The sequence below is a fragment of the Mesocricetus auratus genome, unplaced genomic scaffold (genome assembly GCF_017639785.1).
Source record: "Mesocricetus auratus isolate SY011 unplaced genomic scaffold, BCM_Maur_2.0 Super-Scaffold_100010, whole genome shotgun sequence".
Taxonomy (NCBI): Eukaryota; Metazoa; Chordata; class Mammalia; order Rodentia; family Cricetidae; genus Mesocricetus; species Mesocricetus auratus.
In genome coordinates this window covers 48,513,426-48,527,157 of record NW_024429194.1, presented here as the reverse complement: position 1 = coordinate 48,527,157, position 13,732 = coordinate 48,513,426, and the positions used below count along the sequence as shown (strand labels likewise).

At 39.9% G+C, this 13,732-nt stretch overlaps 1 protein-coding gene across 1 annotated transcript in view; it reads right to left on the bottom strand.

Moving 5' to 3' along the window:
* The window catches only part of C2cd6 (C2 calcium dependent domain containing 6), a 43,191-nt gene that overhangs the window by 22,942 nt on the left and 6,517 nt on the right, over positions 1–13,732 (bottom strand). The window contains exons 2-6 of the mRNA XM_040753546.1: positions 7,841–7,927; positions 6,701–6,752; positions 4,936–5,081; positions 2,064–2,189; positions 985–1,029 (exon numbers count right to left, since the gene is read on the bottom strand). Coding sequence (XP_040609480.1) covers positions 985–1,029; positions 2,064–2,189; positions 4,936–5,081; positions 6,701–6,752; positions 7,841–7,927 — 456 coding nt within the window. The remainder of the gene's footprint in view (positions 1–984; positions 1,030–2,063; positions 2,190–4,935; positions 5,082–6,700; positions 6,753–7,840; positions 7,928–13,732) is intronic.

Genomic DNA, 13,732 nt, shown 5'->3' with positions numbered 1-13,732 from the left:
CGAATGATGCTGTTAGAGAAGTGACAATGTCATAAGCCAAACATTCAGAAAAGCCTGGAAGGAATCTTCTGGCTAAAAAAGACCAAAGTGCCTTTTGCACAAGGAACTCCAAAAGAGTTCTGTTCAGTTTGCAGGATATTTGCTTTAAATTACATAATGCTAATGGTCAAATCTACAAAATTGTAACATAGTTTTTAGTAGGATTATGCTCAGATATTGACATATATGTTCATATTTTACATATGCATATATCTCAAATGATTTACTCACACACCTTTCATCTCCACCACATATCAAATTTAGATTGAAATAAGCAAGCTCACCTCTGAACCCAGGCTGCCCATGTGTAAAGGGAAAAGAAGCCTGTACTCAGTGACTTTATGTGTTCTCATCCCTGCTCTGCCAAGCACAGCAAAGCACCTTGGATTGCTCTGTTAATCACATTCCTAACACTTAACCTTCCTGACATTAGGAGCTGCAGTCGTCTCTTCAGGGAGTCTTCACCAAGGCTTTGGTCTGTGCACTGAAAGCAGCCAGAGACATTTTGCTGCCTCATCCAGTGATTTCTAATCCTCTCTTCCACAATTTCCTAATAAGATCAAAGCCTTGAAACATATCTATATATGTAACAATTAAAGGAAAAGAGGCCATGAATTTGAGAAAGAACAAGGGAGATGCCTGAGAGGAATTGGAGGGAGAAAGTGGAAGGGGGAAATATCATATTGTAATTTAGAAAAATTATTATAAAAATATTTAAAAAGCTAAATTGAGTCTGAAAATGATACCAACTTTTATATAAAAATGAAGAATTTATAAGCAAATACTGTAATTTTTCTATGTCACATATTTTTACTAATTCACACAGCTATGGTTAGTGTAATTAAAAAATTAAAAACTTTAGGCTATAAACTATCAGAGTAAATTCTGTACAGTGTTAAAATACCATGCATGCATACATCTCAGGAATGTTTGTAAAGCTCTTACGGAGTTTCTGTGCTTCATTTGTAATACTTCAGTAAAGCAGCCTTTCTAGAAAATAAATGTAGAATCATTCATGTATGTATCTGTAGTTATCTAAAGCGTACTATAATACAAAATCAGGTAATCATTTTTAAGTATACATAAATTCAATAGCTAAAGTACAAGTAGAATGTAATTTTAACTAAATCAAAATACAAATATAATGAATATTCAGTAGAAGAAAAATCCACTTGCGAATGGCAAAAATAAATGTAGGTAGAGTGCTTCTGCTGGGGGACTTCCCTTTTTGGAAATTCACCCTGATTCTGGTTTTGAGGGTTAAATGCAAATCACCATGACAAATTCCTGGATAGGTGGAAGTCCCCTTCCACCCCAAGGGCATGGACAGGCTCTGAAATTTTTGCCATCATTGGTCCCCATCTGTCATTATCTCTGCTATCCTATGAGTTATCTCCCCCAGCCCAACATCCATGGTCCGTTCTTCCCGAGCACCGCACCTCCCATTTAATGGTTAGGAACCTTACACACTATATGCTGAGTACTTCAGTGAGCACTCTTCTTAACCATTTAATGGTTAGGAACCTTACACACTATATGCTGAGTACTTCAGTGAGCACTCTTCTTCGTTCTTCACAGACCCCTGAAGCAAAGGCGCTTCCCCAAAGCCCACACACCAGACAAGGTCAGAAAGTAATGCTGGCTTCTCTGTTACCCTCCACCACTCCAAATTACATGATCTTGTGTGGGAACTCAAAGTTTTCTTATTTTAAGCCTCATGTTATCTGATAATCCTAAAAGTTTTCATATGTTTAAGAGGAGCTTTGTTTACAATGCATGTAATAAACAAAAGGAGTCTATCAGGTATTAGGAGTCACCATAACAAATACCAATTAGACAGTGTGGTACCAAGATTTAAAAAAAAACTGGTTTCTTTTTTACTTTCTGTAATTTGTGTTTGTGTATTTGTTTTTTTGACACTGTGTCTCATGTAGCCCAGGTTGGTCTTGAAATCACTATGTGACTGAGGATGACCTCGGGACTGTTAAGTACTAGGATTAAGGTCTGGGAATTTTTATACATACCTGTATTACTTCATAAAGATGTGATTCAACACTGCCTAAGGAAAGGGCGGGTCTTCCTGTATCTCCTCCGTCTTGCATTAGTTCCAAGAAAATAGTGTTCCGCTCATCATCTTGACGTCTGGGAACCTCAATATCACAATGTATGAGAAGAAGTACTAAGTTTCTAGTCTGAATTTCAGACATAACTTCCAAATACACACATCAACAAGGTATGCTATACCATGGGCATCACTAATTATTAGTTTTTGCAGGTTAGCTTTGTGACGTTTCAAGTTCATCATTTCACATATTCTAATCAGGACCTGATTATGCTTAATATTAATTATGACATATAAATCATCTATGGCCTGCATTCTTTTTAACTATACATAAAGAGGTGCCCTCAACACTTGGTGTGAAAAATATACATGGGAGAAAAGACAGTTCACCAACAGTGCTAGAAAAAAAACAAATACCCATATGCAGAAGAATAATCTAGATTTCCACCTCTTACCTTATATAAAAACAAATCCAGATTGGATGGAAGAGATTAGTGTAAGACCTGAGACTTTAAAAGGCCGAGAGAAAAGCATTCAGGACACACTCCTAGAACAGAGCTCTAGCAGCTCAGGAGACAACAGCAAGAACTGGCAAGCAGGAATGTATCAATTATAGAGCTCCTGCATGGAAGAAACAAATTCTCTTTGCCAGCTACTTATCTAGTAGGAGATTAATATCCAGAATATGTAAAGGACTCACAAGACTAAACACTGAAAGAATAAATAACCCCTAATCAGCATATGGGCAAATGAGCTGGATAGTAACATTTCAGATGGAAAGTACAAATAACAATAAGAGCATGAAGAAATGCTTAACATTTTTAGCCATCAGGGACGGCAAATCAAAATGACATAGACTGATATGGCACATCAGCCTAGGGACCCAGGGATGGATTGAGTGGGTATCAAAAATGGAACATACCCACACAGCGAAGTTTTATTCAGTCATCGAAGAACAAAACTATGACATTTTCAGGAAAAAAATATAGGACCAGAGGTCATTATGTTGAGCACAATATTCCAGGCTTACAAAGACCAGGGCTCTCTCATGACTGGAAGTTAGGGAAAAAGAAAGGGGGCATAAAAATAAAAGGGAAATTATTCATGATTTAGAAGGAGGAAAAGGGAAGGGATGGGAAGATGAGCAAGGATAGTGGAGAGGTTAGTATGACCAAAGTATGTTCTTCACATGTACAAAAATGCCAGGGAAATCCAGTATTTTATACAATAGATATTCTAATAAAATAAATTAGTTAATTTAGAAGTATGCCTTGTCTGTTATTCTTTTTACATTCATTTATGCAAGTATGAATGTATGTATGTGTGTGTATCAATGTATGTGTGCGTGAGTGTGTGTGTGTGTGTGTGTGTGTGTGTGTATGAATGCAAGGGGGAGCACATGTGCCACAGTGCACATGTAGAGGTCAGAGGACAGCTTGTAGGAACCAGTCTCTCCTTCTACCATGGAGGACCCAGAGATCAAATCAAGTCATTAGGCTTGGTACAGCGCCTTTACTCACTGAGCCCTGCCATGACTTTTTAAGAATTTAGCTCTAAAAATTATCTTTCCTACTTGACACTTATTTAAAATAAAGTTTACAAAGATGTACAGAGCACAGATGAAATGTTTTAAATTTTCAGTAAAACTCAACATAGTAAGTTTTTAAAGAAGTCATTGGACTAATTAGTGAACCTGTAACTCTATAGAATAGTACCACTAATTTTCAAGACTTGTTTACTTTATGTATATGTGCTGTATGCATGCAGGTACTCATAGAGGCCAGAAGCGGGCGTCAGGTACCCTAAGATCAGAGTTACAGCCTGTCTTGGGTACTGGGAACTGAGGGGCAGGCCTTTTTCAAGAGCAGCAAATATTCTTGGCCACTGAACAATAGATCACTATTTTAAAGGAAACTTTGAGATATATGTAAGCTTTTAAGGAAGCTTAACTGTAAACAGAAGCAGAAGTTCCAACTGAGAGGCGGTTCCATGGAATTTGACTTCAATCCTGAGTGCATACAGGCCCAGCTCCATCACATCCTAGCCCCACAGTCCCAAGTTCTTTAACCCCATAGTACCTAAGTTTCTTCATTTGTAAAGATAATAAGGAAGTGTGTGTGTGTGTGTGTGTGTGTGTGTGTGTGTGTGTGTGTGTGTGTGTGTGTGTGAAACAGAGAAAGGGGAAAGGAGGGAGAGAGATATTTCGGCTTGTTACAAAGACTGCGCCATCTATGTGAAAACAGTAAGAGGAGTTTTTCTGAGGAGAGCAACTAGAGGAGAGAAAGGAATGGGAGAGATAAACAAGGAAGGGCTGAAGACTACTGCAGATGACACCACAGATAAGAGAGGAGGAACAAGGGAGAAAGCCTTCCTTAGGGTAAATTCTTAGAGCAGCCCACAGCAGCAAGCCAGGGAGGAAGCACACAGCACAGGCGCTGCAGGGCTCTTCACCTCCCTGTCCCTGTCCTCCCTGTCCCTGTCATCCCTGTCCCTGTCCTCCCTGTCCCTGTCATCCCTGTCCTCCCTGTCCCTGTCCTCCCTGTCCCTGTCCTCCCTGTCCCTGTCATCCCTGTCCCTGTCATCCCTGTCCCTGTCATCCCTGTCCCTGTCATCCCTGTCCTCCCTGTCCCTGTCCTCCCTGTCCCTGTCCTCCCTGTCCCTGTCTCTCTTAGGAAACTGTCACGGGCCACCTCGGGGAAGGGAAACACTGCGGAATCCCAAATGAAAAAGCACTGCTTTGGGTTCTTGTTTACCCCCCCCCGAAGATGTAAGTTGTTAGAATATGTGAAACTATAAAGACACATCATTGTATCAAAAGAGAATTTTACCATTACCTGTACAGAAAAATACTTCACTTCACCAAACCTAAGTACAAAGTTCTTTTCATTGTTAACATGTTTTAGGTTCCGAAGTTTTGTGCACTTCATGATGTGGTTTATAGAGATGCGAATGAACAGATTAACATGTTGTTGTATAATGACTGAAAATAAAATATTTAGGAAACAAACTTTGTTGTAATTGATCAAATAACACATTGTAAAATCTACTTAACAATCCAGGCCAAAATATAAAAATCAATCAAGTACATACAGAAATTAATCTTAATGTATATTAAACAACAGGAAAAACCTTCAAAATAACATTGTTGCCTGTCATTGTTAGCCACAATGTCAATAGGAATGTTTTTTCTCCTCCCACCTATCATGTCTTTATTCTCACACTCTCACCATAATTCCTTTGCAAAATTTCTGCACATTAATTTTAAGTAAATAAGCGTATATAATATATAATTCACATTGTTGTCTAGATGTAATTATGTATAGAAGTTTTTAATTTTATTTTACATACTGACTGCAGTTTCCCTCCCTCCCCCTTTCTCTCGCTCTCTCTCTCTCTCTCTCTCTCTCTCTCTCTCTCTCTCTCTCTCTCTCTCTCACACACACACACACATCAACCCATTCCTCTTCTGTTTCTGTTCAGAAAAGGGCAGGCTTTCCATAGGTGTCAACAAAGCATGGTATATCAAGTTGCAGTAAAACTAAGCACTTCCCCATGTAGTAAGGCTAGGCCAGGCAATTAATTCAGTATGAGGAATAGGTTCTCAAGAGCCAGCCACAGCGTTGGGGACAAATAAGCATAGAAACTAAGAATCAGTGAATCCGAAGTCTACTCTAATTCACTTCACTGTAGTCTTCATTTCCACTGTACTGTATCGCTTTCATAGTACTTTATGAACTAAAAAAAAGTTTTCAAGATTTAAGTGTCTTAAAACATCTTTATAGGTATTTTTTTAAACTCCCTTTATGCAAAAAAAAAAAGAGAAAGAAATGCTGTAATGAGAGTGGTTTAAAATAAGAATAGAGGAGTATGAATCCCAACACTTGGGAGGCCAGACTAGAGGACAGAGAGTTTAAGGCTAGCCTGGGCTGCATGGATATAGTCTCAAAGAACCAAAAACAGGGCACAAATTTAAATAAATTATTTTTAAAATGTTTAACTAGTCTTATTGCTTATAGTTAAATTAGCATTATATCTATGGATATAATATTTTCCTTTAACTTCCATGGAGATTGAGATAAATCACAACTGACCAAATCTTTTTTTTAACTTCTACATTATAAAGTACAATTTATTTTCACTGACCTTGAATCTGAGCAGGTATTTATGATCATTTTAACATAAATCCAAAGAATGCTACTGAAAATGGCATTAGGATAGGTGACAGAGGCATTCATCAAAGAGTGAGATTTAAGGGAACATGAAAGCCTACGGTAATCAAGGTCTTACTTTAAATGTGTATATTTTGTGAATAGAAAATGGGTGCATGAGGATGAATGACCCATGAGCGCAACAAGCGTTCTAACCACCCCACCCTTGCGGGCAGCCACACTCAGGGCCAGACACCCCGGTCCCTCTGAACTGCAAACTGCAGGGAAGCTAACCCTAGCAAGCACAAGTTCTACCTCTTGGGTGGACATGGTTTGGTGATCCAATGGTTGGTGTTTCAAGCTGTTATGTTTTGCAGTAGTTAGTGACCAGAACATAAGTAACCAAAATGGCAAGGTATGCTGGTACTGTGGTCTACAAGCAAAAGGATACACCTGTGAGAAAACTGTGTACAACTCTTTATGTGAACAGCCAGGCAGCCGACCTACAACAACCGAAACAAAAACACAAAAGGTGAACATATTTTTTAAAGTTAACTTTCTTACACTTTACATTGAACTCTATTTTTTATTTTTTAAAATACAGTTGTGCTGGGTGTTTCACATTAGAAGTACTTTGTTGTTTGTTCTTACTAGAAGTATGATTTCTTGGGGCTGGAAAGATGGCTCAGTTATTAAGAGCATATGGTACTCTGCAGAGGACTTAAGTTCAGTTCCCAGCACCCACATCAGTTCTGAGGAATGTGGTGTCCTCTTCTGGTCTCCACGGGTACCAGACACACACGTGGTGTAGGTACTGACCCACACACACACACAAATAGAAAAAGGTCTTTAAAATGCTGTTTCTTTTTAATTTTTTTATTACATTCACTCTCTCCCTTATGTCCTTTCTCTCCCTTTCACCACCCTATGTGTGTGTGTGTGCGTGTGTGTGTGTGTGTGAGAGAGAGAGAGAGTGTGTGTGTGTGTGCAGACATGTGCATAATAGCACGTGTGGTGGTCAGAGGGCAGCTTGAAGGAGTTGGTTCCCTCCTTCTACCATGCAGATCCTGGGGCTCAAATGCAGGTCCTCAGGCTTAGCAGTGACAAGTGTCTTTACTTACTGAGCCATCTCATTAGACCAAACAGTGTTGCCACAGAGAAACTATTACTTCTGAGGTTTGTCGAGGGGCATGGAGGAGTGATGAAGGGGTCAATTTTCAAACCATGGGTCAATTTGGAAAGATGTATCACCACTTGATGATCTCAACAAAATACTGGTTCACAGACTCCTCTTTCAGAAAGACATTCAACATTAGATCTTAGGTGGGGCCCCAAACTGTCTTACAATTATATCAGGTGATCGGGAATCTTTTTTATAGAAAACTTTGTTTCTGTGAATTAGAATGCTTTCCATGATTTTGGTGAATATTCAGTGACTTTATGATTCATATAAATAAATAATTCATGATAATGTTTATAATGGAGGATATTTTCTTCACACATTTTTCAATCACCAGATAATAAATATCAACTTATTTAATATCAAATTAGAAATAATTTGTAAGGCTCATTGAAGGTTACTCATACATACCACATCTCCAAATGGTATCAAATTTGGTGTTTCCTGTGCTACCATCATTTCTTCACTCTGAGACCCTTTAAGAGTTTTTCTTAGGATCTATAATTAAAATAATTTAACACTTTAGAAGAAAAAATAGAACATAACTAGATAAAATAGTATTCCAATTAAATATTTTCTGGGTGTCTAGTAAGTATTTGGTGGTCTAGGCAGTGGATATAACTATGAATAAGAAACTCGTTCCTATCTTCAATAAGTTTATCAATAGGTAAACAAAGAAATATAAATGTACATAATTAAACATGGAATTATCAAGGCAATCAGAAAAGAGAAGAGCACATATGCATATGAACAATGGGCATTTGTTAATAGATTGAAGACAGAGCAGGATATATTGAAACATTTGTATCCAGTACGGCAACCACCTGGACCAGAACTTTTTTTTTTCCGGGGGGTGGGAGGTTGAGGGGTGAGGGGAGGGTGTTGAGACAGGGTTTCTCTGTGTAGCTTTTGGAGCCTGGCCTGGAACAAGCTCTTGTAGACCAGACTGGTCTCAAACTAACAGAGATCCGCTCGCTTCTGCCTCTCAAGTGCTGGGATTAAAGGCGTGCACCACCACCATCTGGCTCAGAACTTCTATTCAAATATAACTATATCAAGATGAGAAGCACAGATGAAACATAAGACACATCAGAAAAGGGCTCACAATTTCCAGATTTCCTATAAAGAGGGAGATAAAGTAAAAATTCTGAAACAAACCTATGGGGACAGAGACAAGAAAATCCATAAGTGACTGTGGAAAATAGAAGAGAGGAGTAGGGATAATAAAAGAGACAGAATCAAGGAGAAAGTCAACACTACAGAGGTTCTGACTGACGGTTGTACAGCACTGGGGGAGAGAAGAGCCCTTGGGGAGAAGGACCAGGTCTGGCTTCCTCGGAGGAACACTGCCTCTCAGTGAAGAAGACAGAGAAGAGGGTCCCTGAGTGCATGGCAGTAAGAAGAAAGCAAGGTGATATGGGAGGAATTAAGGGTATCAGAACAGGGGGAGGAGGGGATGGAGAGGGAGCTGGGACTGACATGTGAAGCAAGCTTGTTTCTAACTTAAACTATAAAAAGGAGGGGGAAAAGGCTATCAGAACAACAAAGAAGAGCCACCAATCACATTCACGCTATCATCGCTTAGAAGCTCATTTGCATAAACTGCACTTCAACATGCTTTAAAAGCATAGCATGCTTGAATCCTGTAAAAGGTCACCAGGATAAGAAAAATGAGATCAACCTCATTAACACTTGTTATAGGAAGCAGGGTGTAGGCCCTCCCCTGTGTGTCTAGGCCGAGAGAGTATCCCTCTATGGGGGAATGGGCTCCCAAAGCCCATTCGTACACCAGGGATAAATATTGATCCACTGCCAGAGGCCCCATAGGCTGACGCTTTTATCTTGCAGGTAGCCAACAGCTGTCTAATTGAACCTGTTATATTATTTGTGGCTGTTATGAATGGTGTTCTTTCTTGATTTCTTTCTCAGTCCATTTATCGTTTGCATTTAGGGGGTCTACTGATTTTTTTAATTAAGTTTATTTTTTAATTTTATTTTGCATTCCAACCATAGTTCCTCCTCCCACTCCTCCTTCTGCCCTCCTTGCCTCCCCCACTCCTCCCACATGGTAAACCCTGGCCCATTAAGCTGAGGCAGGACTAAGCCCTTCCTCGCCTGTATTAAGGCTGAGCGTAGCACCCCACCATAGGGAATAGGCTCCAACAAGCTAGCTCATGCACCAGGGATACATACTAGTCCTTCGGTTAGGGATCCCTCAGATAGACCCAGCTACACAACTGTCTCCCACATGCAGAGGGCCTAGTTTGGTCCACGGAGGCTCCATGACTGTTGGTCTAGAGTTCATGAGTTTCCAAGAGCTTGGTTCAGTTGTCTCTGTAGATTTCACCATCATGATCTTGACTTCCCTTGCTCATGTATTCCCTCCTCCCTCTCTTCAACTGGATTCCCTGAACTTTGCCCAGTGACTGGTTGTGGACCTCTGCATCTGGTTCCATCAATTACTGAATGAAGGTTCTGTCGTGACAGTTGGGATATCCACCAGTATGATTACAGGGGAAGGCCAGTCCAGCCATCCTCTCCACTATTGTTAGGAGTCCTAGTTGGGGTCATCCTTGTGGATACCTGGGAGTTTCCCTAGCATCATATTTCTCAATAACCCCATAACGATGCTCTCTCTATCAAGATATCTCTTTCCTTGCTCTCCCACTCTGTCCCTCTCCCAACTCGACCATCCCCTTCCCTCATTTTCTCATCCCCCATCCTTTCCCCTTTATCATCATCCACCCCAGTTTACCCAGGAGATCTCATCTAATTCCCCTTCTTAGGGCAATCCATGCTTCCTTCTTAGGGTCCCTCTGGAGCTGTGGATTGTAGCCTGGTTACCCTTTACTTTACATCTAGTGTCCACCTATGAGTGAGCGCATACCATGTTTGTCTTTCTGAGACTGGGTTACCTCACTCAGGAAGGTTTTTTCTAGTTCCATCCACTTGTCTGCAAATTTCATGGTGTCATGGTTTTTTTTCACAGCTTAGTAATACTCCATTGTGTAAATGTACCACATTTTCTTTATCCATTCTTCAGTTGAGGGGCATCTAGGTTGTTTCCAGTTTCTGGCTATTAAAAATATTGCTGCTATGAACATAGCTGAGCAAATGTCCTTGTGGTATGATTGAGCATCCTTTGGGCATTTGCCCAAGAGTGGTACCTCTGGATCTTGAGGAAGATTGATTCCCAATTTTCTGAGAAACCGCCATACTGATTTCCAAAGTAGCTGCACAAATTTGCACTCCCACCAGTAGTGGAGTTCCCCTTACTCCACATCCCTCCAACATAAGTTGTCCTCAGTATTTTTGATCTTAGCCTTTCTGACAGGTGTAAGATGATATCTCAGAGTCATTTTGTTTGCATTTCCCTGATGATTAAGAATTTTGAACAATTCCTTAAATGTCTTTTGGCCATTTGAGATTCTTCTGGTGAGAATTCTCTGTTTGGCTCTCCACCCCATTTTTAATTGGATTATTTTGTATTTTGATTTCTAGTTTCTTGAGTTCTTTATATATTTTGGAGAACCACCCTCTGTCAGACGATTTTTTTTAGTTAATCTTGTATCCTGCCATTTCACTAAAGGTGTTTATCTGATGTAAGAATTCCCTGGTAGGATTTTTGGGGGTCCCTTATGTATACTATCATATCATCTGTAAATAGTGATACTTTAACTTCTTTCTTTGCATTCTGTATCCCCTTGATATTCTTAGTTGTCTTATTGCTTCACCTAGATCTTCAAGAGCTATATTGAACAGATATGGAGAGAGTGAACATTCTTGTCTTGTTACTGGTTTTAGTGGAATTGCTTTGGGTTTCCATTTAATTTGATGCTGGCTATAGGCGTGTTGTAAATTGCCTTTGTTATGTTTAGGCATGTTTCTTTTATTTCTAATCTCTCCAAGACTTTTATCATGAAGGGGTGTGGGATTTTGTCAAAGGCTTTTCCAGCATCCAATGAGATGATCATGAAGGTTTTTTCTTTCAGTTTTTTTTATATGGTGGATTACATTGACAGATTTTCATATGTTGAACCATCCCTGCATCTCTGGGATGAAGCCACCTTGGTCATGGTAGATGATCTTTTTGTTGTGTTCTTGGATTTGGTTTGCAAGTATTTTACTGAAAATTTTTGCATCTACATTCATGAGGGAAATTGGTTTATAATTCTCTTTCTTTGTTGAATCTTTGTGTGACTTTGAATATCATGGTGAATGTGGCCTCATTAAATAAATTGAACAAGCCGGGCGTTGGTGGCACATGCCTTTAATCCCAGCACTCGGGAGGCAGAGGCAGGCGATCTCTGTGAGTTCGAGGCCAGGCTGGACCGACAGCCTCCAAAACAGAGAAACTCTGTCTCGTAAAAACCAAAAATAAAAAAATGAATTTAACAATATTTCTTTTGTTTCTATTTATTTTAATAATTTGAGGAGTATTGCTGCTAGCTCTTCTTTGAAAGTGTGATAGAATTCTGCACTAAAACCTCCTGGCCCTGGCACTTTTTTTTTTTAGTTTGGAGATTTTTAATGGCTATTTCTATTTCCTTAGGAGTTCTAGATATATTTAAACTGTTTATCTGATTTTGATTTAACTTTGGTAAGTCTGATCTATTGAGAAAATTATCCATTTCTATTTAGATTTTCCAATTTTGTGGAGAAAAAGTTTTTTTAAAATATAACCTAATGATTCCTTGGATTTCCTCAGTATCTGTTGCTATGTCCCCATTTTCAATTCTGATTTTGTTAATTTGGATATTCTCTCTGTATATTTTAGATAGTTTGGATAAAGGTTTTTCTATCTTTTTGATTTTCTTAAAGAACCAACTGTTTGTTTCATTGATTATTTGTATTGTTCTCTTTGTTTCTGTTTTATTGATTTCAGCCCTCTGTTTATTTTCTGCAGTCTAGTCCTCTTGAATGAGATTGGTTCTTTTCGTTTTATTGTTTTTAGGTGTGTTGTTAAGCTGCTAGTGTGGGATCTCTCCAATTCCTTTATGTAAGCATTTTATGTAAGCTATGAACTTTCTTTTTACCACTGCTTTCATTGTGTCCCATAAGCCTAGGCATGTTGTGCATTGGTGTTCATTAAATTCTAGGAAGCCTTTAATTTCTCTCTTATTTCTCCCTGGACTGGGTGTTGGTGAGGATGGAAACAGGAGGGATCAGGTCAGGGGAGGGAGTAGGAACTGGAATTAGGGGGCATTTGAGGTGTGTGTGTGTGTGTGTGTGTGTGTGTGTGTGTGTGTGTGTGTGTAAACCTAGTGCAGTGAAACTCCGTGGAATCTTCTAGTGTGACCCTAGCAAAGACTTCTAGTAATGGGTGATGTGGAGCCTGAACTAGTCATCTTCTATAACTAGGCAAGGCTTCCAGCAGTGGGACTGGTATACCAACCCAGCCACAAAACCTTCTTCAACCTACAGTATGTTCTGTCTGCAAGGTGTGCCGGGGTAATGATGGCACAAAACCTGTGGGAGTGGCCAACCAGTGACTGGTTCCATGTGAGGCCCATGCCTTGAGAGGAAGCTCACGCCCGACACTGCCTGGATGGCTAAGAACCAGAGGCGGGACGGCCCAGAGACGACTTGAGAAAAAAATTAAGTAACATGATTATTAATGATATTCTGCTGTAGTCATGGATAGGTGCCTAGCCCAATTGTAATCAGAGAAACATCCAGCAAAGATGGGAGCAGATCCAGAGCCGAACACTAGGAAGAGCCAGGGGAACCCCACAGAAGACAGGGAGGAAGTATTGTAGGAGCCAGAGAGTTCAGGCACACCATGAGAACACAGTTCCCAGAATCAGCTACTCGGGGCTCATGGGGGATCACAGAGATGGAAGCAGCAATCACAAACCCGGCTCTGAGATAGACCCTCTGCATATACATTACGGTTGTGTAGCTGGGTGTTCTTGTGGGACTCCCAACGAGGGGAATAGTGAGTGTCTCTGCTGACTCTTTTGCCTGCTCTTGGGACCCTTTGCTAGCCCTGCCCAGCCTTGATATGAAGGTTTGTGCCTAGTCTTATTGAAACTTGTTATGCCATGTTTGGTGCACATCCCTGGGAGGCCTTCTCTTTTTTTAAGGGAAAGGAAGAAGAGTGAATCTAGGGTAGAGGGGAGGTAGGGAGAAATGGAAGGAATGGAGAGAGGGGAAACTGCAGTTGGGATGTAAGGTATGAGAGAATAATAAAGAAAAATATAAACCCATCTCAAAAATGAATAGAATTTCAAAGTGCCCAAGATAACATGAATTCAAATGAAATTTAATAAAGCAATGAAAGAAACAGGAATCAAGTGGAGA